Source organism: Nelumbo lutea, chromosome 5, assembly GCF_056320005.1.
Source record: "Nelumbo lutea isolate HS-2025 chromosome 5, American lotus-T2T, whole genome shotgun sequence".
Lineage (NCBI taxonomy): Eukaryota > Viridiplantae > Streptophyta > Magnoliopsida > Proteales > Nelumbonaceae > Nelumbo > Nelumbo lutea.
In genome coordinates this window covers 58,422,774-58,450,573 of record NC_142688.1, presented here as the reverse complement: position 1 = coordinate 58,450,573, position 27,800 = coordinate 58,422,774, and the positions used below count along the sequence as shown (strand labels likewise).

Sequence of the window (27,800 nt, the reverse complement as noted above, 5' to 3'; positions counted from 1 at the left end):
AAGAACCAATATGCAAGGATCAAAATTTTGTCACAACAGGCCGATATGTATCGTATCAGAGCCTCGGGTTGGCAAGTGAGTCAGAGGGTAAACCGACCTTAAACCAGTCCCTCTGAACCAGTTTCAAAAAAAAACACATAAAAAAACAATATCGATACAGGCCGATACGCCCTACCAACATATCGACCTGTATCGATATTTTGCACCTTGCCAATAAGTGCTTGATGGCTTGGTTCTGATTCAAATAAGCACCTATTTCAAATAACCTTAAACCAGTCCCTCTGAATTAGCACTTAAATATAAGCCCAATTTTTGAATTATCGAATAAGCACTTATTCAGGCCTATTTCCAAAATGCAAATAAGTCCAAATCTGCTCCTCACACCAACCTCATAGCATGTCCTGGCCAAGTGGCCACATATCGGAAACATCTCCCATACTTCTATTTATTATTCGTGGGGAGGTGTTCCCAATACTTGGTGGGATGTGGCTGAGGACAGTGTAAGGAGCACTCTTTGAAGAGCGGATCTCAATTCAATGCAAATAAACACTTATTGGTGTGATCCCAACCTAAAATAGAGTTCACATCAGCACCCCACAAGAGGGTGCCCCACAGCACATCAACATCTCCCAATGATAAGTACCGGAGATGATGAGATATCATCAAGAGATGTTCCCAATATATGGTTGGGATGTGCCGCACCTCAAGTGTTTATTCGAAATTCGAACAGCTTATTTTTAAGCACTCTCATACTTGCCTTGATAACAGAAGAAAATAATATCAACATATTTTGCCAAGAATTTGGATAAAACAGAAAATCGTTGCAGACTCAAAGAAATCCTTGAGAAAATTTGAGGAAAAAAACAAAAAGAGAACTAAGGAGATGAAAGAATATCAAAGTTGTTACTTTGAATTATGGGATATCATAATTCGAGGGAGAAAGAGGTGCCAAGGAAGAACCGAAAATAAGAAAAAGAAAGGACTACTTACATATATGATTAAAATATTATCTGTTATCACTAATATTTTAAGTTTCAAAAAATGGTCAATTTGGGCATAAAAGTCCCATACATACAGAGTCATCGAATCAGCCTTAATCCTCATATTCTGTCTCCTCATCATCCTCGTTGTTCTCTGCATACCTCCACCCATCCTCAACATTGTCACGATCCTCTTCTGTTTCCTCGCTATCCTCTTCCTCGTACATGTCTTTGCTTGGCCACTGTTTTTTAATCACATTCAGATTAGCAGGAGGGGCACTTGAACCCTTCCGCTGTGCAATCTTTGCAGGTGGCATCTTCGAGACTGGCTTGGGCTTGCTTCGTTTAGAATTCTTTCCACTACCACTCTTTCCAGCATAAGCATCTTGATCACTGGCTTCATCCATCTCATTATCAGCATCAGTAGCAGCATGCTTTCCATTCTCTTCTAAGTTATGGCCAGGATGCTCTCTTTTCAGGTGGAGGTTAAGCTTGTACTCATGAATGTAGCACTTGTCACATCCTTCGTAAGGACAGGCATAAGGGCGGTCTGATGAAGCAGATCCATAGCCAACTGCTGAAGGCTTTGAAGTATTTGGAAGCTTCTCCGAGGGTGGGGTATGTTTCATCGCATCCATCGCCATGTTCTGAAATATTGTTGAAGAAATATATGATTCAAAATCTAATAATAACCACCTCTTTCCAAGAGAACAATAAAATGTTCACGTGTCCCAGCACTCTCCTGCTTGCAGATTAAGATTCCAATTTTTTTGGATAAATTTTGAAGTACAGATATTCTTTAATTGATATTCAAGGTACAGACATACTTTGGCCTTCAGTATTCTTGTAACATTAAGTAATTTCCCAAGCCAATTGAAAACCATATCAATTTTATCAAAAATAATTGTGAAGCACTATGGTCACCCATGTGATTATGATCGGATGATGACCTTTCAGCCAAAAATTTAAAAATGTAACCAAAGAATTATTTTGATCTCTAGCATAGGATTGGCAACTAGAAATTGTTTCAACCAAGGATCAAAGTATCAATATGTATCACACCATATCATAAAATTCTTGTTGATTTTCAGGGTGGGCAATACATGAGATACTGAAATTTTGAAAAAAAAAATGATGCTCAAAGCTTAATATTCGTTGGGTATAGAATGTAGATTTCAAAAATCGTTCTGAAATATTGCTATTTTCAGCCTGTATCAATGTTCAGAATCAGGCAATAAACAAATTTTGCATATCATCCACATTGATACTCTGAACCTTGTTTCCAAAAATATACGTTCTCTGCTTACTGGGAAAAATTCACCCTCTTCTCACAAACTAACCATTAAGGAAACAACCAATGTTGTGGACATGAAATGAAAAAATAAAGCTGAAACTGAGAGCAAGTACACCAACCTTTTCATGGTGAGCCTTGATGTGAGTTTTTAACTTGTATTCATGAGCATATCTCTTTCCACAGTCCACATATGGGCAAATGTGATAATTCTCTTGTGAATGTGTTCGCATGTGTGCCCGCAAGTTGAAATCCAGGGAGAAAGCCTGCATTCGGCAAATTTTGTTATTAACTAAAACAATGAATAATGATAAGACCCAATATTAACTGAATGGCCTTTAGCCTGACAATTTGACAATTGAGTCAGAAGTCAGAACAAGTAAGCACATAACCAACCCTATTAATAATGAGGACTAATACAGATCAGACACTACATAATAGGGTCAGATTAATTTGGATCTGTCGGGATGACCAGAACCAATGAAAGCCCTAAAGCACAGGTAGGAACCTTGAATTTAATGAACCCTTATCACTTCATAATAGATTCTCAACCTACAAAAGAAATCGGTTGTTATAATTATCCAGTTCATCTCATCTTCTCTCCAATAAAAATCATTCAAAATAGTGTAAATAATCTTCTCTTGAAAACAAAAAAAAAGAAAGGACCATCAAAACCCCAAGTTTCGTACACTGTTTGGGTTTCTTGCTGCACAAGTCTTACATGTAAATTAAGAGTATACCACAAACTGGATGCCTCTGTTAAGTTTAAACATTGTCTGGTCATAAGTTGCACCACCATATATACTAGGAATTAATTTTTCAAGTGGCAAGTGGATATCTCATAGGAAGCTGGAACATTTTCAAAAAAAATAAAAAAAATAAAAAATAATGCTAGAATTCAAAATATGAAATTTGATATTCTATGTTACTTAGATACAGAATTTACACTAAAATTTGAGGTATCTGACACAATATAGCACCATAGTAATCCCAGTAACAATATTTGTAGGGTAAAAGGGTGAAAGGACAAGATATTCCAGACAAGGGAAAAAAAAAAGTAGACTTCCAACAGAAGGCAGCCCATATCATCCAAGAATTCACACTAGACATGATAACTAAGATACTACAAGAATTCCCACAATATAACAAAGTTCCAAATTGTAGCAGACTTATGAAGTAGGATATTCACCTTACCACAACCTTCATGAGGGCATACAAAATGCCTCTCCCCTGTATGAATGAGAAAGTGCCTTTTCAGCTTGGAACTATCCAAGAATTTCTGCAAAATAAGGCATTGTGCAATTAAAATTGCTGAAAGAGCCTGAAGGGAAAAATTGCATAGTTCTTGATGTGACAAAAGCATGAATAACCAATACAAAATCAGAAATAAAATTTTCACAAAAACCAATGTCAACATGCTGAAATAAAGAAGACTTCTCAAATGTCAAGAGGATTATTAAAAGACCAAAGCATGCTTATTTTATACAAAGGAAGAAGAAAACTATAGGGTTTAACTTGATGGAGCTCAAGGCACACTAGATCTGTATCTTGTACTAGGTATTTTGGATTTTAACAGTAAATTTTTGGACCAGACGGTGATAACTAAGGAAGAGTAGTTCTGCAATTAATATAATTAGTTATCATAAAAGATTAAGTGGGTAAACCAGATCTTGTTAGACTTCTTCCCCCATCAAGTCTCTCTTCTCCTTTCCTTTTTCTTTATCAATAACCAACCATTTTATTAATTAAATAAAAGGGAAAATACAACATACAACCCATCAATAGGGAGATAAAAAGTTTTTGCCTCCCACTTATAGCCATTTTTCCAAACAAAATTATCAAGATGCCCAAAAAGATTGCTCTATCCCCACCCCTTGTTTTGCAAGTAATCATCCATGCTGTTTGCATTTCTTTGAACCCATTGGATTCTCACTCTTGTTAACCATATGAATTTCTTGATTTCATTGCTACAAGTCCAAAGAGATGCACCAATCTTTTGCAACCATCCACTCACTGTCCTTGAATCATCTTCAGTAACTAACCTATTCAAGTTCATCAAGTTTGCCATTTCTCCTTCCAATACTGCCATTACTTCAGCCCTTAAAGAATCACCTATACCAATCGGTGCTGAAAAAATGCCTATAATGTTGCCCCCCTCATTTCTTAAAACGCCTCCAATGGCTGAAGGTCCAGGATGTCCAATACTACTCCCATAAAAGTTGAGTTTATATAGCCTCTCTCTGGTGTTGCCCATTCCCTACATATCAAAGCCTTCCTCACTAAGGTCCCTACCACTTCAGATTTCTAACAATATCATCTATTGTATAGGATGTGGAGCTCTCAATAATTTTAATCCAGTGAGCCACCATAAAGTATTCAATCAATGCATTGAGTCTCCTTTCTTGATCCCTAAAAAGTCTTGCATTTCTTTCTTCCCAAATTGTCCAAATTACAGCAGTTCTTGTGTATCTCCACATACTCTTTCCTCTCTTTTTTAACCAAGCAAACACATTGGCATCAAACGGGCTTGCCACATTTGATGGAGGAATCCACTTCACCCAAAAAGACAAAAGAACCATTCCCAAATACAATTGACAAACAGATAGGAGATTGGCAAGTGAAGGTAAGCCTCACCATTAGCCTTACAAAGAATAAACCAAGCTGGAGGAAGCAGAAAGATCTCCACTTTTGCAGCACATCAAAAGCATTAATCTAAGGGTTCAAAGGAGAAGCAAACTTTGAGACAACCTTCTCAAAAGATAATCAAGCATATAAAGAAGGAAATTGATCTTTATGAGGAGAGTTCCACACACGTGCATATTCCCAAAATTTGACTTTGTTACCAGAATAAACATAATACCTGATACATAAACGTTAGCAAGAAAGGGGTAGAAAATTGGGTTTACTGGTTTTAGAAGGAGAAGAATATACCAGAAGAGCATTTCGGGAGCTAGAGCTGCAATACTCGATGAGTGCTGATAGGCTTTGATATGCCTTGGGTGGGCAATTCTCGGTTTTTTCTCCCGAGGGTTGTGTTGCTTTGATAGAAGCTTTTATTGGGCTTAGTTTTTTTGAGGTTCACAAGTGATAGCCATCTGGCAAGGTGTTTAAGGTGTGTCTCTGTGCAGGAGATTGTGCTTCATCTGCACGTTGGTTGTTCTATTTGAAAACTCTTTTGGGGATGTCTTCAGGCTGCCTCAGAACTATTATGGTGATTCCAAGGTTTCCTGGAGTCACAGAAATAAATAAAAAATAAAGGTTTCCAGGAGTCATTTTTGTTCACTGGCCTACATTGAAAGGATCCCAAGCAGTTTAATCTTATACTTTTCTTTCCTCTTTGTAGTATTTGTCTTTTTAAGTTGTTTAGAGTCTAAGTTGTGGTGATTCCTCATCAACCTGATTGATGTACTCTTCCTTTTATCAGTAAACTTTTCCTTTTTATTTATTACCAAAAAAAAAGGTACACAAGAAAGAATAGAATGAATAGCCTTCCAAGGAGAAGCCCATGAAAACCTTGTTGACAATCCAGCATCCCATCCATTACCCATGTATACTTAGAATAACCTTGTGCTACAAATTACCTCCATCTCCAGGCAATCTCCACAGCCACTTACGCAACAAAGCCATGTTTCTCACGTCTATATTCCCTATCCCCAAGCCTTCAAAGTTTTTACATCTACAAACCAACTCCCACTTTATTAAATGATCCTTCTTTTACTCCCTCAGTTCCCACAAGAAATCTCTCCATGGTTTTTCCAACTATTTCCCCATTCTTTTTGAAATCCTAAAGATCGACAAATAATACACCGGAAGATAAGCCTAAGTGGATTTAATTAGTGTTATCCTACCTAAAAATGAAATGTAGCCTTTCTTCCATCCCATTTATCTCTTGGACATTCTTTCTATAAACAAGGACCAAAAATTATAGTTTCTTGGATTAACTCCTAAGGTGAGACCTAGATACTTTAGCGGCCAATATGACACAAAGCAACCTAAAATATTTGCAAACAACTCTAATTCCCTCTCCTCCACATTTTCTAAATAAAATAAAATTTATTAAAATAAAAAGAGGATTACAAGAAAGGTAATGGGGTGTCACCTGAAAGAGCATAAATATTCCCAAACTATGGGAACCAAGAAAACGAACATTACACCCAACTCCTGACTTCACCCCCCCCACCCCATGGATCCATCTTCGAATTGATATCCCCCATACTCAAAATAATTGTATTTTATTCATCCTCAAGAATAATCTGCTAAAAACATCAGCACTGAAAGTAAATAAGAAGGGGGAGAGGGGTCACCCTGCCTAATTCCTCCACAATCTGGAAAACAGTCTTTAAGAGTTTCATTCACTAAGAACAAAAAATAACAAGATTGGATGCAACCCCAAATCCACTTAAAACCATCTCTCCCCAAAATTACGCTTCCAATAAAAATGACCAATCAACTAGATCATAAGACGTTTCTATTGAAAGAATGGTAGGATCCATCTAATGGACGCCATAAAGGTTGCGGAATGGGTGGGCGAATTTCAAAAATTTCCTACCTTCTCCCAACTGGGAATCATATTCCCTAAGTTTAGAATACAATATTCAAGGATCCTACTTGAACCATAATCAAACCAGATCTGTACCAAAAGATAAATGGGAGGAATATACCTGATCCGGAGAAGCAGTATCTCCCAAAGTTGGTGTTCACGCCCAAAGAATGCTCCAAGATCCGTTCCTGCTGAAGATGACACAGCTGTGGATGGAACAGAACTAGCAGGGTGCGTCCTACACACTGGATCCTTCACAAGAATCCTCTGGAAACACTAAACACTGAATCCTTTTCAGTCTTTCTTGCAAGACTGATGTCAAGATCAGATTTCTTGACTTTCTTTTCTGCAAAGATCTAATCTTGCAATGGAAGATGGCGGCGGCAGGAGGAGATCTCCAAAACAAAAAAGGCTGAACTGCTTTTTCTCTTTTTTTGGAGAGTATGAATTAGATCTGATCTGAATTCGCAGGAGATATCCTATACCTCTTCAAAGTGGTTCGAAATCTCCTCCTTTCTTCTTGATTAAGAAACCTCCTTTTTAGGAGTTATCCCAATCCAAATCAGTATTTGGATAGGGGATAATCTTAATCCTTTCTGCAGATAGAGTTAGCTTACTCCTGATCTTATCAGGAGGTTACCAGATTCAAATCTAATTTGAATTTGGTCTCTAAGAGTGGATAAGGCTAAAGGCCCAATCCTTTTACTAACTTTAATCTCAAATTCGCCCCATGGATGGGTGATCATATCAGCCCACCTCGAAATGGGCTTTTGGCCCATTAAGTGTTCAGTGTCTAATTACTTTCCAATCTGCTGCCCAGTTGGGCTTCTTTGTATGGCGTGGGACCCAAGCATTGATCTACACACCAACCACATGGGTTCGGCCTAGCCTCTAAAACAAGGCCCAGCCGAATTCACTGAAAAACTCAATGAACCCCTTGAGTCCATCATATGGACCCTATGGGCTCAACACTTACATTAAGTGGTCCCTGGGCCAAGCCATCTTATAAAAACCCAGGGACTGTGGGCAGGTGCAAGATTAGCCCATCAGGTATTATCCTCAATGGTCTTACACTTAACCTCTCAGCCCTTAATGATCAAGCACTGCCCGACAAGAGAGGACCTCTCCCTCGGCTGCAAGGAACAGTGCCGCACTCTCCTCTCACATGGATCCCGGGAATTAAAACCATTTGCAAACAATTCGAAACCGTACATATATATATAAATATATTAATTTTGCAAAACAAAATTCCAACGATTGAAATCAACTGCCGGCAGTTTGGTTTCCATCAGAGAGAGTGCATTCCCGATCATTACCCTTTGTCCGACAAAGTGGCTGATTCTGTCACTATGATCACCCACTCAGATGAATTCTCAAACTGCCCCAACATACCCAGGTTTTGATCCCCGCTAAGGATCTCACTGATTGGCATATCAAAGGCAGCCTGATCCAACACCTAGTGAAATGTCATAATCGAGTCTAGGGGTCAGGTGTAACTTTCCAGTTTTGCCCATCTATCTCCAAGGTCCAAGGCAATACTGGAAATCTGGTCCAGTTGAAGGATTCAAATAATCCCATACTGCATGTGCCTCGGGTCTTACCCTGATGGCTGAGACAGGCCATCCCAACACTTGGTGGCACACCAGTATCAGCCTTGGCAGGATAAATCTCCCCAGACTTATCCAACGGCTGTGAACATTAAAACTAACATGAGTCTTTATAAATGTCCAGTTTTAGGGTTTTACACAGAATTAAACCAAACAACATGAATCAAACATGCACTTTACTTATTTCCACTAAATAACAAAAGTACATCAAATCAGATTGAAGCTAAGGGCATACAAAACTGTCTAACATCTATATCTAACTTACATATAATATATTTGTTTCCAAATTTCTTGGATTCGTCCATAGATTCATTTGCTATAAGAATCTAATTTAGCTGCCTATTTTGCACAAAGGTTCCTTAGTTGGAAGTGATAATGGAAGGAAGGACCTTTTTAATCTCAAATCCTTAGAAATTATCTTCTAAGGACTATTACAAGCTAATAGGTCTCAAATCTTCTGGGTGGGTAGCACCAGGCTTTATAGGGATCATAGCTAAAATAGATGCATTCAATCCCAGGTTAATGATCCTCTTCTCAAAGAATTTATTAAACAATCCAGTACGTCACACACTTAAGAATGTCCCAACAATCTTGATTTGATAGAAGGCCATAGTGAAACCATCCAGTCCCATATTTTTATCCATAGAAAGCATAGCTTCCCTAATTTCCTCCAACTCAAATTAATCATCTAGCACATGGCTGACTTCTCTGCTAAGTGCCAAGGCACAGCCAATCCAAACCTTCCACCTCAATTCTTTCACTCAAAGGCCTTCTACAATTGATTTGGAAGTGATTGACAAACACCTCATCTCCTCCTATTGAATAAGCACTTCACCTTCTGTCTTCAATCTAGACACTGGGTTTTTCTTTCTCCTTCCATTGGCCAACTATGAAAATACTTGGTCATAGCAGTTTTACAGTGTCACCTCACCCAAACGCCTATGGTTTTGTATACTAGGCGACCGCCCAGAGACTTAGGCGGGCACCTAAATAAATTGAAGAAATTATTTTTTTCATATTTATTATTCTGATATTTTTATTGGATATTATGTTGTTTTAGAATAGAACTGGTTACATGTTAACATTTTATTATTAAGCCAATACTAATAGAATACATTGTTCATTTGTTTTGTTGTCTTGCAAGGGTTTTTGCTCCATTGAAGAGGGAGGAAAACCGAAGGCTTCCAGCTCCATCTCCAGTCCAACTTCCAGCTTCAGTTCGTAAGTTTCTTCTTCTTCCGCCCAACTGTTCTCAGTCACTAGTCTCAGTCCTTTTTAAAAAAAAAAAAAAAAAAAAACAGGGGCTCCGCCCCTATACTCCTCTCTGCCCCTAATCCTTGCTGTTCTCAGTCAATAGTCTCAGTCCCTTTTTTTCCGAAAAAACAGGGGCCTATACTCCTCCCTGCACCTAATCCCCTATACTTCTTCCTGCTCTTCCTCTTCTGCCCCTATACTCCTCTCCTCCCTTCCTAGTTCCTACTCCTTTTTTTTTCGGTTTTCAAATAGAAAGAGCTGAACCACACTCTTCTTCAATTCTTCTTCTCATTGAATAAAATTAGGATGTTATGTACTCTAAATTTTTTATCAGTTTTTTTTCAAATAATTTTTTATATCATTAATATATGGCTGAACGGAAAGTCTAAAACCACAAACTTGATTGTATGGCTGAATTTTATTATATGGCTGAAATTTGTTTATTTAATTAATTAATTTCTATTTGTATATTGCATTTGTTCATTTGCTGATTTGGATTACTGCTTGCTTTGCTTGCTTTAGTTTACTTAGGAAATCTATGAATAGCTCAAGCCTGAATGAAATTTGATTATATCATATAACTGATATTTGCTTGCATGAAATTTTTATTTAATTTCTATTTCAACAGAAATTATTATTTGTTTTTATTAATTTATTAATTATTGTCATTGCTGATTTGCCCTTGGTCTTAGTCTTTTTATTGTTGATTTGTCATTGCTGATTATATCATTGCTTGAATACATGTTAATTGCTAAATTGATAATATTTTATGTTTTTAGCTTTTTATATGAAATTTATACTCATTTGAATGATTTATAGTGTTAATAGTTAGTGTACATGTTTGCTAGTTAGCACACAAAACCAATAAAACAGCTTAGAAAAGCATAAAGTAAAAACTCAAGAAAACTAACATTTTAAAATTCCAACGCCTGGGCGCCCTGTGGTCCCCTAGCCCCACCTTGGCATCTTGAAAACTATGCTTGGTGTTAGCACCACCCTCCTTAATCCATCTGTGTATATACTTATGCTTCCAACTAACCACTTCTTGATATAAAATGTCCTCTATCTAATTCTTCATCACCCACCTTGAAGCTTTATCATCCTCCCTGACTTCACCCTGATTTTATCTAGTATCTAATTCCTCAATTTTCTCAAAAAACTTTAGTTTTCTCTCCTCCAATCCCCCAAAATACTCAATATTTCATTCTTGATTCTTCCTTTCAAGAATTGCAGCTTTTTATGAAATCTCATTCCTTTCCATTTGATGTTTACACTTTTTCCCTCCCACCATTCTTTCACATTAGTTTTAAAATCAAGGTGTTGTAAGCCACATATTTTCAAACCTAAACAAAGTCAAACCTCCTCCCCCGACACCTTTATTGACATAATGTTATGGACCAGTGATTAGACATGACTCTAGGCAAGGCTTTATAAATGGTGAGAAGGAATCTATCAATCTTAAGAGTAGACAGGATTACTTTAGAGGTTGGACCATGTAAACTTGGACTGTACCCAAGGTATCTCCTTAAGTTCCCACTCACTGATAGACTGATTTAACTTCCTCATACTTGTGGTTACCTGTTGCCTAGGGTTGTTGGGCTCTTGTGTGTATCTAATCATTGAAATCACCACCCAAGCACCCCTAATACCATGAAGTTCCTCCCATAAATTATTTCTACACAGTCACATTACCCATTCAAATCCATCCTCCACCTATTTGAATTTTATTGATATTGTGAATTTCCCCACCATCTCCAAGCTTCTAGGCTCCCATTCTTCCACATCACTACAATTCCTCCAGATGCCCCCTAAGCTGGAACCGCTGCCCAACTAATCCCTCTAACACCCCAAGTACTCTTAGCCCATCACTTATCAATTTCTTTTTTTTTTTTTTGACGAATCATCACCTATCAAATTTTGTCACCTTAGTTTCATGTAGGATGACCAAGTCAGGCTTCTCCAATGGAGATCACCAACCAAACCTTGAATCCCATACTATCCAAATGCACCTCTAGCAATCAAGGAATTCTCTCCAACTTCACAGCAATCAGAGGAACCATTGCTGAAAAGAGGCTACTTAAATCACAGGCCAACAACACACCTCCACACATCTATGCAGTCCTTCCAAAAACTTCTCTAGACCAGAGTGGGAAGGGAATACCTATAATATGTATGGCGATCCTTTCCTCTAGTAACACTTCTTTCATGTTTCTTAGAAGAATCCATTTTTCATCCATTACCGATCCTTCTTTCATCAATAAAAACCTTTGTTGAGAATGTCAACATCACTACCCAAAATTCCAAGAATGACTTCCAAACCAGCAAAGGGGATTACCATCACAGTCAAAGTTATATGCAACAGTCCATTCAGATGTTCCTCCCCAAGTACTTTTGCATCTTCATTTTTCCTTTTTCAGCCATATACTTCTTCAACCGGTTCTTCAATAGATTCAATATACTCCTGAAGAACATCAAGCACCAATCCACATCCAGTTTCTCTCCTTCCTGCAGGGAAGCAAACAAACTACTTCTTATGGTTCCCCCAAAAAACTCTGTTAGCACAATGAAAAGTCATTTGCCATTCTTCTTTCTCCTCACAAGGAATCCTCTCTCTCTTCTTCCTTTGTTACAAACTTCCAGTCTCCAAGGCAATTCAATTGTGAAGTGACTTGTAAGAATCCTTGAAACCATGAAGCAAGCTTACCTACTACATCATTGTTGCCTTCTTTGTTTCTCCATTCTTTAAAACTGCTCCTCCTCATTCCCAGACTTCTCCAAAGATGAATGACTTGGCCTCAAAACTAAATTGCTCCCTCCATTTAGTTGCATCTTGAAACTTTTCTTCTATCATTCCATCCTATAAGGCATGTGAGTTCAACTTTTCTACAATTATCTCCAGATCAATCTCCCTTACAGTGCATGAAGCACTACCTTTTGATAGACAACAACTGAAAATCAGTTTACAAGGAAGAAAGCAAAGACAATTTTGTGTTGATATAAATAATCCTGTCACTGAATAAATCAAATAGGAGTGGAGTATCTCCTAATTGAAGGAGATTCTAAGGTGGTTGTGGGCTGGTTAACAGACCCGAGCTCAGTAGTTTGGTGCTACAAGGATTTCCTAAAGAAGACAAGCTGGTTAACAAGCAACATGAATGTTAGTTCACGTTGGGTGAGAAGGTCAGCAAATGCTATGGCTGATAGTCTCGCTAAACAGGGGGTCTTGAGGGAACATCTGTTTTGGGCAACCTTGTAATGATTTGATTATAGTGTATTGTGGTTTCTTACACTTACTTTTACTTTCAAGAGAAACCGCACCTTGTGCCTCTCTTTGGGGTGCCATAACATTTCTTACATTTTGGTAATGAAGTAACTTTTCAATTATCAAAAAAAAAAAAAAAAAAAAACATCCCAACACCGAATCAAAAAGAAAAAAAAAAAACAACATTGTAATGTTGTTATATATCAGTGGGGATCATGATGATTTCTAGCATCAAGCAGTAGACATATCAAAATGTGAAGAGTAAGTGGATATATGCGGTTGGGCAAGAATCATAGAAAGCCTTTATGAGTCCTGTTTGATTGATAGTTTAAAATTTTGTTAAAGGAGATGGGCAAGAAGAACAAGGTACCTTAAGATAAAAGATCTACTGAACCTAAATTTGTATAGCATCAATGTTGTCAAGTTGGCTCAGAGAAATCTAGATGTTTTGGCTTCCTTAGGTGAGGAATGGCCTATGTGATAGAAAAATATTGCAAAATAATGGTTTGACAGTTACCTTCAACTTCAACACTTTTTATTTCTTTCAAGCACATCAATTCTAACCCTTGGATTAAAGCTTTCAGCTCAACCCTTAGGGAGTTTCCATATCCAATAGGACCAGAGTAGCAAAGTACCACAGTATGATCCCTGATTACACCTCCAATACCTGAAGCTCCTGGGTTACCACGGCTACAACCATCAAAATTAAGTTTAACATGACCCACTATCGGTGCACACCAGCTGACCACACTGCACGTGTCTCTTTCCTGGAAATCAGCAATGACTTTCCAATCCCTTTAACAGGTCATCTAGGGACACCCTTACAATCATCACACACCAAAGCCCAATGGGCCACCCTTATCATGGTGAGCTCAAGCAGATGTTCCACCCTTCTTGCCTTCTCCTCAAAAACTCTGGCATTTCTCTCATTCCAAACCACCCAAAGCACAGCACCCCTTTGTACATTGCCATGGTATTTTTTTGTCTTTTTGTAGTGCTTCTCAACCAATTCATACTAAGCAGACCTTTAACCTCTGTTGGAGCCACCCAAGTACATCCAAACAAAGATGAGAAGTGTTCCCACAATGAGAAGCAAAGATGCAATACAGCAGAATGTGATTGGTGGTTTCCCCACTCTTCAAACAAAGGGTACATACATGAGGGGATAGACATCAGCTTTTCCACTTCCTTTGAAGCCTCTCAAAGGTGTTTATGATTTGATTGGCTGCTTCCCAAGAGGAAACCTTTACCTTGGGAGCAATAGGACTGCCCCAAACTTCCCTAACCGGAAAAGTGATCCCTTCAATGGGTTGATAGGGTTGAAAGAAAGAGACATAAGAAAATAATCCATGAATTGTAAGTATTATTTCTCTGCTTGTTTTAGCACCTAAAAAAAATTAAATGTTTTCTGATGTCCCCATATTGTTAACATCATGTTTCTGATGATTTTGTCCATGATGTAGACTGAACCCTTTAGGGACAAAGACCAACTGTATTTTCATATGACATTCTAAACATTGCTTGAAATAACTATGAGGTAGTAAATATAAAAAAGTATTTTTCTCTCCTAATCCTGTAAATCATGTTCTATCAGGATCATGATTATACTGCTAATAAGATAACTGGTCCTAAGTTTCATTTCACTTTGTTTTTATTTTGATAATCAACAGAAGTTGTTTGAAACTTTGAATTGCATGATGGAATTACCTTGCAATCCAAAATCAGATAGCAAGGAAAAGACACAGAAAAATGACTGATGCATATAAATAGTTGAATACCATGCGAAAACAATGTAGCAACATAAAGACATTTTATATTTTATCAAAAACAATATTTAAAAACGAGTTACCTTTCCACATCCTTCATAATGACAGACATATTGTCTCTCTCCATGGATGTGAGAATGCTTCCTCAAAGCCCCAGCATCAATAAAAGTCTTTCCACAGCCTTCATAGCTGCAGAGGAAAAGAACTTCTGTACTTGGCTCTGGCTCTGGTTCTTCAGGTTCTGGTTCTTTTGCCTTCTCTTTCAAGGCCTTTAATGTATCCTCTGAACAGAATAATAAATGCATAAATAAAATGTATGTTATGCAAGGTAAGCATCAAAGCATTAGGCTATATCACATGATAGAAGAAAAAATAAAAACTGCTAAAAAAACAATCACATGGTTACCCAGGAAAACCACATTCAACTTTAATGTCTATGTAATCTAGAGCACAATGTCCAAACTGTCATGAGCTTCATAAACCATCAAAATACATAATGGGGATGTTAGTCAAGCCAACTAACAAATTTAAAAACTAGATCTTAATGGTGCATTCAGAATGACATTCAACCTTGTAGCTTCCTAGTGGGACAACAAAAGTTCAGCCCATTATGTTACATGATGCCATGTTAAATGCATATCTATCTCCTATTTTTCCCTTCTCTTTTTGTCTAGGGTGAACAGAATGGATAACTGCATATGGAGTGAATACTATTAGAAAGCTAGAAGGAAAATCTTATGAGATAACTGTAAGGCCAGAAATGTTGTGTCAAGCAGTGTTGGGCAACCAAGTGGTAAAACTAGAAAGAATATAACTAGAAATGAGCATACTCATGGAATTCTAAGACAGCCCCAAAAGATGATAATGCATGGAAGAGAAGGCTAAGATGGTTTGGGCAAGCAATTAAGAACATCACCTACTGCACTGGTAACAAGTGACCTGTCACAAGTTGAAGGGCCTAAAAGATATAGAGACAAGGCAAAAAGGATATGGGTGGAGGTGGTAAGAAATGATTGAGGGTTCACGGTTTAACAAGGCATCTGGCCCCTGATGGTGGAATGGCAAAACAAGACTTCTGTGTCCAACCCTATATAGTTTGGATGAGGCTTTGTTGGGTTGGGTTGAATTCAGTTCTAAATTAGAAAATTTTATTCAAAATGGATAATGGACATTTGGTTAGTTTCTAGCATTTAATGATTTTTGACTGCACAAAATAATTGAGACGCAAAGCAGAATTGGAACTCAGATACTTTCAACTCGAATGCATTTGAAGATGACTTTCAATGGCATACCGCATACATCATCATCAAAGAAAGCAGCATGATTAACTTTTTTTTCAGTGTTCAACACTGAAGCAAAACTAAGAAACTTGTCAAATTTTGGGCCCGATTACTAATCTCCTGTTGCTTTGTACAATGCATTTAGGAGTTTTTTTGTTCTCTTTTTGGCTGCAGGTGGGACCCCCTCAAGAGGTGGTGGACATCTTCAACCCAAACTTCTTGAGGCAACCAAAGAAAAAAGGGAGAATAATGTCAAGAGCTACTAAGGCGGCAATTTATTGGGTGGCATAAATAATCATCAAAGAAAGCAACATGATTGACTTTTTTTCATTATTTAACATTGAAGCGAAACAACGAAACTTGGAAAATTTTGGGCCTGGTTACTACCTCATGTCCCTTTGTACAAATTATTTGGAAGTTTTTTTGTTCTCTTTTTGGCTGCATGTGGGACCTCCCTCAAGAGGTGGTGGACATCTTCAACCCAAACTTCTTGAAGAAACCAAAGAAAAATGTGGAGAGCTACTAAGGCAGCAATTTCTTGGGTGGTGTGGGAAGAGAGGAATAACAGAATATTCACCGGAAAGAATAGGACTTGGGAGGAGGTAATAGACAGGACAAAAGTGAAGGTTGCATTATGGGTTAAGACATTGAACTGCTTTTAGAATTACTCAATTACTGGCATTCTAAGAGCATGAAAGGAGGTAGCACAATCTACTTGAAAAAAAGAAAAAATAAATGGAACAGAAACCCCCAGAAGGTAACAAAGTGAAACTGAACTTTGATGGAGCAACCAAAGATTCAGAGAGCAGGATTTTGGCATTATATTCAGGACAATTGGCGTTGCATACTCTTTGAAGGCAGAATTGTTAGCATTGCTTCAGGGTCTTCGGCTGGCAAAGCAGCTGGGCTATAGACAGGTGGAGGTGGAAGTGGATTCCAGAGTTATTATATCATGGATGAGGTGTAACAGACATATACCTTGGACTCTTAAGCATGCCTTCAAAGAAATTGAAAGGATTGCAATGGATTTAAATGTGGAATTTAAATGGATAAGGAACGAAAATGGGTTAGCTGACTCTCTAGCTAAGCAGGGGGCTGCAAGGCAGCAACTGTACTGGGCTTCTTTGTAATCAAGTTATTGTTAATGGGGATGACATTGTTGTCATCAAAGTGTACTGTTTTCGTTTATCTAAATAAAACATCTTTTTCCTGATAAAAAAAAGTATGAAGATAATTTCAAGGTTGTGTCCTTTCATGGTCAACAGTTATATGTATATGACTTGACACCCAAGGTTCAGTCAGTGTAATATAGGAGCTGCCAAATATCCAGTGTAGGCATGAGTTTCACTTTTAAGTAACCAATTTATGAAGCCCTGATTTTGGGTTGTATGAGAAGTTTATTCTAATACTTATCCAGTAAGCCCAATATCATGCATATTGAACAAGTTATATACAAAATATGGACACATGTGTCTATGATGAAAATCATTACTTTCATTGCATACCTGTTTCATCAAAGTTAAATGTAACTTGGATCTTAGCATAAAACAGGAGGAAATGATCCTAATTTCGTACTTGTGTTCTAATTTTGGGATATCAAAATTGGTCTACTTAGCTTGATTTTTAGAAAGATTGACTACCTATTAACAAGTAAAATCACACAATTTCAAGCACTAACTAAGCAACTTATGGCCAAAATGCAAATCTGTGACAGAGCTACTACTTTCAGATCATCCGCCTCTTTTTGTTAAAGCCCTATGAATTCTAGGAATAGGTTTAATATTTTAATACAAACCATAGTTTGCTTTAGGGTTTGTTAGTAGTTGACTAGTTACTCAAGAGTCAAAGACTTTCTATTTCTAGTAAAATTCATATTTACTACTGATACATTATTCAAGGTGATCATAGACTATTTATGTTTATAATAGTGATCAAAAAATTATAGATTTTTTTTCATAACAGAACAGAATTCATTCGATGATATGAAACCAAACTACACGAGAAAGGCTGGATGGCAGGAAAATAATAAAAATCACAGAATGGTTCCACTACACAGAACAAAAACAAAAAAGGATTACAAACCAAATACTGATCATGGTGAGCACCACACCAAATACTGGTCCACAGCATGACCAGTGGACTTCCTACTTGCATGAATTCACATTTTCAATAAAGCATAAGACAAGAGTGTCCAATAAGGTTGTTCATGCACTTAGTAGAAGGGTCCTACAACTAGATGTGTTATGTACACAAGTCTTGGGCTTTGAAGAGTTGAAAAATCAGTATGGTAATGCTGTCCATGATGGGTGCCTTTTTAAAAGTACAGTTATGCATTCCAAAGGGATCTCTGCATTAAGAGATTATTAGAGAGCTCCATGGAGGAGATTTGAGAAGACATTGTCGTAGGGATGAGACTTTAACTATGGTGGCTGATCTTTTTTTTTTTTTTTGGCCTGAGATGCACAAGAATGTGGAATGAGTGGTGAAAAGATGTAGAGCTTGCCAACTAGCAAAGGTAATACTCAACACAAGACCATATACACCTTTGCCAGTTCCAGATTCTCCATAGGTTCACTTGAGCATGGATTTTGTGCTTGGGCTTCTTAAGACATCAAAGGGGCATGATTCAACTTTTGTGGTCATGGATAGGTTCTCCAAGATAGTGCATTTCATACCTTGCTCAAAGACAATTGATACTACTAAAATAGCTGAATTCTTCTTGAAGGAGGTGGCGTGTTTGCATTGGCTTCCTTCTTCTATTGTATCACATAAGAATGTGAAGTTTATATAGTACACTTTTGCAGGACATTATGGAGGAATTTGGTTACAAAGCTGACCTACTCTAGTACATGTCATCCACAAACAGATGGGGAAACAGAGATGATAAATTGGAGTCTTAGCAACACGTTGAGGTGTCTCATTGGTGACCATGTAAAAACTTGGGATGCTGTCATACCCAAGCTGAGTTTGTCTACAACAATTCAGTAAATAAATCCATCAAAAAGACACCTTTTGAAATAGCTTATGGACATTAACCGCAATATGTTTTAAGCCTTGTTCCCTTACCAAATGAAGGATGAGTGTGGAAGGTGAGGATAAAGTACATCCATAAAGAGGTCCAGCCTACAAATAGAAGCTAGTAATGAAGCTTATGCTGCATCAGCAAATCAGCATAGAAAGCTAAAGAAATTTTCTAAAGGTGATGAAGTTCTTGTCCATTTGAAGGAGGTTTCCCAAGGAAACATATCATACATAACTCATAAGCTGAAATCAAGAAAGTTTGGGCCTAGTAAGGTCTTAAAGAAGATCAACTCTAATGCTTGTATGACTGAGTTGTTGGAAGCACTTCAAAAGTTCAAATGAATCCTATTTTTAATGTTTCTGATTTATATCCATTTGAAGGGTTTGATGGAAAAGTACAGCCAATGCTTTAAAAAACAACCTGGAGGATAATCCACTCTTGCTTCTGGGTTGCAGGTCAGCGGTTCAACTGTTTGGGTTGGACAAGCAAAACTGTGAAACATCAGCACAATATACATATATTTATATAAGCAAGTATTATATTAATTAAATAATATAATTATACTCTACATTTAATATTTGTATATATGGTTTATATTAAGTCTAATTTATATCTTTTCTTTCAATTTTTTATTTTTTATGAATAAAAAGATAAAAATTGAAATTTAAGGCCAAAAAAAGGGGGTTTTGGCAAAAATAGTGGGGCAACACATAGATCTTGAAAAGTAACCAAAAATCAAAGAAAGAGATCACCCCAATCAGACAATCGAGCACAAAGTTATGGCCTCGAAAAGTTTCAACAGAGTTTAGTGTGTAGACCCAATGACCGGGTTGAACGGGTAAACAGATCAACCCCCTGGTTTGGACAATTTTTTTGTAGATAAATAAAAAATAAAATTTATTGAAGGAAGAAAGAAGAGAACCCAGGAAAATTTGTAACTCAGCCCAACAGAATCCAGGACCTCCAAACCCTGATAGAACCTGCTTTGGATAACCCTAATTGAAACATTGAAACATTACACTAAGAAAAACTCTGAAACAATTTTTATTAGGCCCTTGAAGGAGAAGCTCTTAACTTATTAGTCTTTTTGGTTTTTTCACCCTCATAATAGAACCGACCCCAAAAGGACCCTCCCTTCAGCCTAGTAAAAACTTTAGATAGCTGAACTGTTCTCTGAGACTTCTGACACTTAAACATACTTAACTTCATTGGGTCTTTTTACAAAAGCTTGCTGATCATTTGCCTTATCATTGATCCTTTCTAATTCCAGAACAATGTTTTTCTCAAAGAGCTGACCTGCCTTCAAACCACTGTCCCCAACATTTCCAATCTCTACTACTCCAGAACATCTCATTCTGTCCTGATCATCAGCATTCCTTGCATGAAGACAAACCTCTTCACCAACCACAGTATTCCCCTCCCTACCCCTTGAAGGCACACAGCCTCTTTCTTCCAATTCCCCAAAGATTTTTCTTGCAAATTCCTCTCCTCCCAAAAAATGCATACCCAAAACTTTACTTACTCCAACTTCTTTATTCACCACTGTTTCCAAGTCAATAGATCTCCCCAAATTGTGTTTTTTTTTTTGATAAATGAATAAGATTTTATTAAACCAGCAAATAAGAGTTACATGCAACCCATGGAAAGGCACGAGATGCGACCTTTCCTTTAAAGCTAGTTACAGAATTATAAGTGCAAAAGAAATTACTCATTTTGTGTTTTTTTGATAAATAAAACCATTTCCATTGAATTACTCATTTTGTGTTTCATCAATGATAATGCCTTCCTCAGGAGACTCGCTCATTTTTTTATCAGCAAGAAAGAAGAAAAATTCATTAATGATTACAGGAGATTCACTCATATCATCAACATTTCTTTGATTCCTTCCTCACCCTCTACAGCTATGCTTTCTCTTTCTTCCTCCACTCTTATTGGCTTTGTTCTATATTTGCTTTCTCTCTTATATATTTTCATGCCTATTTTCCTTAACTCATAAATTTCAAGCTTTTCACGACAGTCTGGATTATCCCCTCTCAACGCCTTCCAAATTGTTTTTTGACTGTTTTCCTTTCTGACTTTACTAACTGCTCTATTGACCTCCGAAATCAAATTCAAGTTATAACAAGTAAGCTTCCCTCTGAGACATCTTCAGGATAACTCATTTGCTGCAAACAGAGTTAATGTTGTCATTCACCACAGTTTCTGCTTCCTCACCAATCTCCCTTCTCTAAAAAGACTTGTTGATTCACTATTAAGATTGTGGGAAACAACCAGTGACTCCTCTACAATTATATTCTGAATAGAAGACTCATTGACGATGGACAAACCTGTGGATCCTTTTCCACTCCCAAATCTACAAGAGCTTCCTTTCCACAATTATTGTTTATTATTGGCTCCGTCTTCATTGCGCCACCAAATTGGCTTGGTGGCAAGCTTACAGTTCTTGGTCAATTTCCAGGTTTTAGGAAAACTGGACTTGAAAATGGGACCGGAAGACGACTTGAACAGTTCGACCATCTGGGTCGACAAAAAGTTGAAAACATTGAATGCAGCCACCAGCTCAACAATTTCCAGGTTTTCTTGTCCGAGTCAAGTTTCAAACCTAGGAAGGTTGATGCAGGAACTCGTGGGGTCCACATATAACTCGGCTTAGCATCTGGTTCCTAGGGGGCCAAGCTAGTTATTCGTCTTTATTTTCTTGTTTCTCGAGTTGTGTATCTTATTTGGGTTTTTATAGTTGGTTGTTAGTGTCATAGTATTTTACTTTTTAAGGTAAATCATGTGACATGTGACTAGGGGTGACCATTTCAGCTCTGCCCGGGAACCCACAAACTTCATGGCTGAGCCTGAGCTCAATATTTCAGTTCAGGGCCTTCAGGCCTGGGCCGTATATATTTATATGTCAAACATATATAATTTATACATAGGTGTAACTTTGTTTTATGTTATATTCTATGTTTTATACACAAATGTTATAACAACACCTATAATACCAATTAGATGTAATATTTTACATTATATAATGTTTAAAATAAATTGTATACACTTATTATATGCACATAATATAATATATTAAATATATTTAATGCATTTATAGATAAAAATAATAAGCCCAAAATCAGGCCCAACCTGGCCCAAGCCCAAAACCTGGGCCAGGCCAAGGCCCTTGTCACAAGTGCAAAGCCCGGCCTGGCCCATGATCACCCCTACATGTGGTCGTGCAAGTCACTTAAGTTGGGGTATTTTGGTCAAATTGGGTATTCAAGCGTCACTTTGCTTGGAGATAGCTACATAAGCCTTAAATCTTGTTTGGAAGGATCTTTTGCTATATTCAAAACCCTAAAGACATATACTATCCTCTGCAGTGATAATTTTAGCCCTAAAAGTGGATTGTACTTCGTTCCGACTTCTACGTGTGCTGTCTTACCTCGAGTTTTATCACTTCTTGCTGTTGCTCCTACTGGTTTTGATATTTTTTTGTTGCATCAGAGAGTAGAATTAAATTTAAAAAGAAAAAAGAAAAAAAAAAACCTTCTTTGCCATCAGTACTTTTATATCAATACAAACAATGAATTTATCAAGATCAAGAGAAGAGTACAGCAGTAATTTAAAAGGTGGATAGCCTCAGTAACCAATTCAACATAAAGATAAGGTATTACAAACAAAACCCCCTTACAATAAATAAAAAAGGTAAAAGCCTCTATACTTATATTCAATCTTTCTTTTTTCTCTTCCTAAAACCTTTGGATCTTTTAAATTTCAATAGTAAAACTTTAAAACAAAGTATAAATGTTCTATATGATAAAAATATATTTAACACACATTCTAATAAGATGTAGCAACATAAATTATACTTTTACAATGCCCCCACCTTGTCAATTTTGTTGTCTAGGTGGCACCCTGTAGTTATAAACAAGGTGTTTGGTGAGGCACAGCCTAAGGCACTAGCCACCTAGGTAACACCAACAACAACTGTGAATAAAGTTATTTTTTAACAAAATCTTGCATGATAGAGTTCCAGGTATCTTTTCTCTTTATCTATTCATTTTTATTGTGCTGCTTCTAGCATTCCTTATTTTTCCGTGTTAACAAATCACCAACCCTGAAACAATTTTGTTCAACATTAAACATCCCTATCTTCCCTACAAGCTTTTTTTACCTTTATTCCAGGTCAAAACAAAAAATTATTTCCTTGTATACCTCAGCCCACCTATTTAAGCTCACCAAAAAAGTACAAGTTCTCATCTCCAGAAACCCAAATAATTCTCTTGCTCAATGAGCTGATTTCATGCTCTATCTTTAGTTCCCCTCCCACCTACAGGTTTCCAATATTCTGTTTGCATCATGATAACAAGTGTTGAGGAAAGGAAGTTAAACCCATTCCTTCGGTCCTTCCCCTAAATCTGTATAGGCCTTCCAGTGGCTATCATAATGGGCTTAGATATCATATTTTCACAAATATATGTGAACACAACTCAATTCCATGGGCTTGAAAATACTCCCCAACCAACACAACCCAAGCCCAATAAATTGTTGAGTTGATCCAAAGGTCTAAAAATTGACTCCATTCCAATAAGCCCAAGAGGTTGGTTGCCAACTCATGTGGACCCCTGTGATAGGAAAAGGATCAAGTTCCAGTCAAATCTTCTCAATATTTTCGTAGCCAAATTTTTCATCTTCAAGGTTTGCTAAATGTTTAGGGATTTAGAAGATTCATTTTCTAGCAAAGACATCTTTTTTATTCTCACTGTTTAGAAAGATAAATATATTGTAGATCTCCAAAGAGATATTCCGAATCCTCTATATGAAGCCATGTAAACATTCTGTTGGGCATTGATGAATGAAAGAACGAAGTTGAATTCTTCTTCCAACAATTTTATGGTTTCTGCTGACTCCAAGCTTGAAGGTGCACTCCTTCCATCTCCAGGTACTGACTCTTAGGGAAGCCTAATAGTGCCAAACTGCCAAATCCATTAGGTATTTTTGATCCGGTATATCAATCTTTTGTTGGATAGCAACCTATTAAAGCCTTTCTTTGTTAGTTTAGATTGACTCTTTTATTCATACTTTCTTCATTGTTGAATCATCTTCTCCACTTCTTGATTTGTCTTCTTGTCATCCCATTATTCCCTTTTTTTCTTTTCCCTTGATATGTTTTTCTTCATGGGGGCTACACAACGGGGAGTAGCCCATCCCCCATCCCAGGTCTCTGCTACAACAAGTCAAAGATCCTACCAACCGAGCCACTATCAGTTGTTTTCCTTTGATATCTTTTTATTATTGACTAAATTCTATATACTCAACAAACTTGTGAATTCTATTTCAGTTCATCTTTTTTTTGAATGGCCTCTATTTCATATCATCTTCAATCACTTATAAATAGTTTTATTGATTACTTGATCTCGTTTAAGTTCTACCCGTCCTGGTGAGCAAACCAAAGCTAAATCTTAAACTAAGAAACACTTTGTGGCCTGATTCCAGCTTGCTTAGGCCCAATTTAACCATCCAATTAGCTACATCTTAGGTAGATGGGTGAAGAAGGGGACATTGAGGATCTGAATTGTGTGAGAAGATATTCAGAGTTGACTAGATAAGAGAAAGAGAAGAAACAAAGCACTTTTAGAGGGGGGGGGAGAGAGAGAGAGAGAGAGAGAGAGGATAACACTATTACCTGCATGTAACTTGAAAATAAATTTTTCATTCCATTATTTCCCACTCTAAAATTCCAATTACAATGAATTTATTTGTATTAACCATGATAGCTCAGATCTCCCTTTATGGACTCTAACTTCAACTAGGAAACTGAACAAAAAGAATTAACTGCTTCAAAATTCAGGCAACCCAACAGGGACACTAAAAATAGGAATTTAACTCCTAAAATAACTCTAATAACCCATTACTAATGCTATTAAAACTTACTGTAAGGATAGCAGAACAAATTTTGGTTTTACCATAAAAAGTAATTACGGGCATTAGTATAACTAGCACGACTGGAAATTATAGTACTCTTGATTTTCACTAATACTAATAAATTTCTAAAAAAACCCTCTTCTTAAGAACTACCAAATTGGAAATAAATTAGAAAAGAACCAAAATACCATCCAAAACACACAAAATTATGAAATTTCCATTGAATGAGGAGTTGAGAGAAAACTGATTTCTTTCACCATGGATTCATTCCCTTCTTCATGCTTGCATCATTTCTGCATCATGAAGCTTGTAATATTTATAAAATTCATGAAGCTTTGTTAAGAAAACTATTAGATGTTTTCTTTATAAGTAAAATATTTGCATAGAGGAAAGATCCTTCCAAAAAGCTGTACGAGATGTTGCTGAATAATTTTCTATTTGAAAAACAAATAAAAAAGTTGTCAAATATAACCAATACATCTAGTATCAAATATCATGTTTTATCACTTCCCAAAAGTATGTAAAGTGCTGTTCAAAAAATAGTGTGGTAAGTATTTATATTATCATATCTTTAATCCTTTTGTTCAACTAATGAAGCTAGAAAGGTCCAAAACTCTAACCTTGAAGTGAGATTTCAATGTGCACTCAGACCTTATTTCTAGTGTTAGTCACTATGCTTCTATCACATTTTCATAATTCTCTTTCAATCACATTTCATTTTGGAAATCTAGACTAGCAAGACCTAAATCTGTTCAGTATAACTTGCTCTAGCAAAACAGAGATTATCAGTGCCAAATAGGCATAACAAGTCGTAAAACATTTTCTAAATCACAAGACAAACAAAGAGAAACACATAGATAATATGTTAGCTTTTATGGAGACTTCATTTAATTCAAGATGGGCATGCTACCCTACAGATAGAAACTGACCCAATATATTTCAGAGTTGAAATTTTTGATAAATGAATCATTGGAAGGAAGTAAAACTTGCCTGTAACCCATTTCAAAAGGTAGCACTTTCCACCAGTAGAAACAACATCTTGAGGCACCCTAAAAGATAAAATAAGGTTATCAGAAAGATTGATATAATGAAACCTACACGTAGATATGGTACCCAGAAAATTAATAATGATGAGAACAAATATTAAATTACAAAAGTAGCCCCATAAACAAACTAACGTATTATAAAGGAAATTTCTTCAATAATTATAAAGCAAATCTATAGAAATCACAAGAATAGTTTTTTTCTGTAAAAGTTAGGTTAAGGCTTGACTAAAAAGAGGGGTTAGGATAAGGATTAGTCAGTTGATTCATTCCCAAAAGTTTAATATAAATACATAGTAAGCCAAAACCAAAGGAAACCTTGCAATGCACCATTCTATGTGTGCGTGAGAGAGAGAGAGAGAGAGAGAGAGAGATGAAAGCGAAGTCAGAAATCGTTTTCTCTAGGCGTTCTCCTACAAACTCAGATCATCTGAAATCAGTTTAAGCAGAATAATATAAAGCTTAACAAGATTTTCTTTTCCATTTTCTTTAATCAGAACCAATTAATTATGTATATTAAATAATTCTATTTCCATGAATGAACAAAGCACAAGTCGAAAACAGATATAAGCCCCGTCAACAAATCAACAACACCACCAACGTCCAATGCCACCAAAAAGTATTAAAAAAAGGTCCAAATAAAAAATAATAATAATAAGAGACAAAAAGTTAAGAAGAAAAGCACGGGCATGTATCAATTACAATTACCATTGAATGAAAGAAAAAAATAAAACCCTAAAAACAAAAGCAGAGAAGATGAAGAGAAAAGGGCTAACTGACCATTCCTTGAACCATTTGACGGCAGGAGACTTAGACTTGAGAATGGGGCGTTTCTCGAATAGATGCGGATTCGTCTGCAGCTCCATCCCTTCTATTTTGATTTTCAGATTAACAGTTTACAGAAGATCGCCAGATTTAGGGTTGAGAGGGAGAGAAAGAGGGAGGGAGGAGTGTGGAGAATGTTAATGGAGTGTTGATACTTGGTTGGTTGTGTTGATGGATTATGCTTGTAGCAGCATTCGGGTACAGGCTACAAAAAAAGGGTTCGCGGCAAAAGGGTCGCAGGTTCGCGGCAAAAGGGTCGAGCCATGGTGAAGTTATAGTGACTGCGACGCGCTTCCACGTTGCGCTTCTCAGCGGTTTCGTCGCTGTTGGGATTCTCAAGGCTTAGTTTGGAAAGAGAGTACGGTGCAAAGTCCTATATTTTCTTATTTCAAAAGCGCGACTCATACCAATTGCTGCCACTGCCACACATAGGAGTGAGTAAGAAAAGTTGAAAATTCGAAAAATGGAAACGAACCAATGAGATTTAACCGAAATTTCTAGTTAACCAAATTGGTCAGTTCGATTTAACCCATATAGAAAATTGATTCTATATATATTGTGTATTTAGGTATATTATCATATTATTTATATATTTTATATTTTTATATATTATAAATTTATAAATATGTATTATACATATAATATATAATATATTATTTATTATTTAAAGATAATATTATATATATATTAGCTGTAAATCACACTTGCAATAATCTGAATTAAAAGAAAATAAGAAAATTGAAGAGAGAGAAGTGTTGGGGCAAGATGATGGAAGAAAATGAACAAAAAAATAGAGTAATTTTAAACCTCTCTCCAGCCTCCCAAAAAAAAATAAGAACAATTACATGAGTATCCTTAGTAGGGCATTCATCACTGAATATCTATACTATATATAAAAGTAGGAATGCAAAGTGGAAGTTTTTTTAAATTAAAATTACCCCTATTTTATTGTTTGAGAAAGGGTATAAAAGTCATTTTATTATAGCTTTAATGCCAATTTTAATGGCTACTAAAATGTCC

The 27,800-nt window shown here is 36.7% G+C and overlaps 1 protein-coding gene across 1 annotated transcript; it reads right to left on the bottom strand.

Moving 5' to 3' along the window:
* Positions 1-884: 884 nt before the first annotated feature.
* YY1 (zinc finger (C2H2 type) family protein) lies at positions 885-27,256 on the bottom strand. Its single transcript, XM_088945198.1, has 6 exons — positions 26,736-27,256; positions 25,903-25,961; positions 14,784-14,983; positions 3,461-3,550; positions 2,394-2,537; positions 885-1,627 (listed from the first exon to the last, which is right to left on the bottom strand). The coding sequence occupies exons 1-6, from the start codon at positions 26,819-26,821 to the stop codon at positions 1,094-1,096; spliced, it is 1,113 nt and encodes a 370-aa protein (XP_088801324.1). The 5' UTR covers positions 26,822-27,256; the 3' UTR covers positions 885-1,093.
* Between the last annotated feature and the right edge of the window lie 544 nt (positions 27,257-27,800).

Coding starts and splice junctions, on each gene's coding strand:
- YY1 (XM_088945198.1), bottom strand. CDS start 26,821: ATGGAGCTGCAGACGAATCCGCATCTATTCGAGAAACGCCCCATTCTC. Junction 25,962..26,735: donor GTCAAATGGTTCAAGGAATG/GTCAGTTAGCCC, acceptor TTTATCTTTTAG/GGTGCCTCAAGATGTTGTTT. Junction 3,551..14,783: donor ATTATGAAGGATGTGGAAAG/GTAACTCGTTTT, acceptor CTTATTTTGCAG/AAATTCTTGGATAGTTCCAA.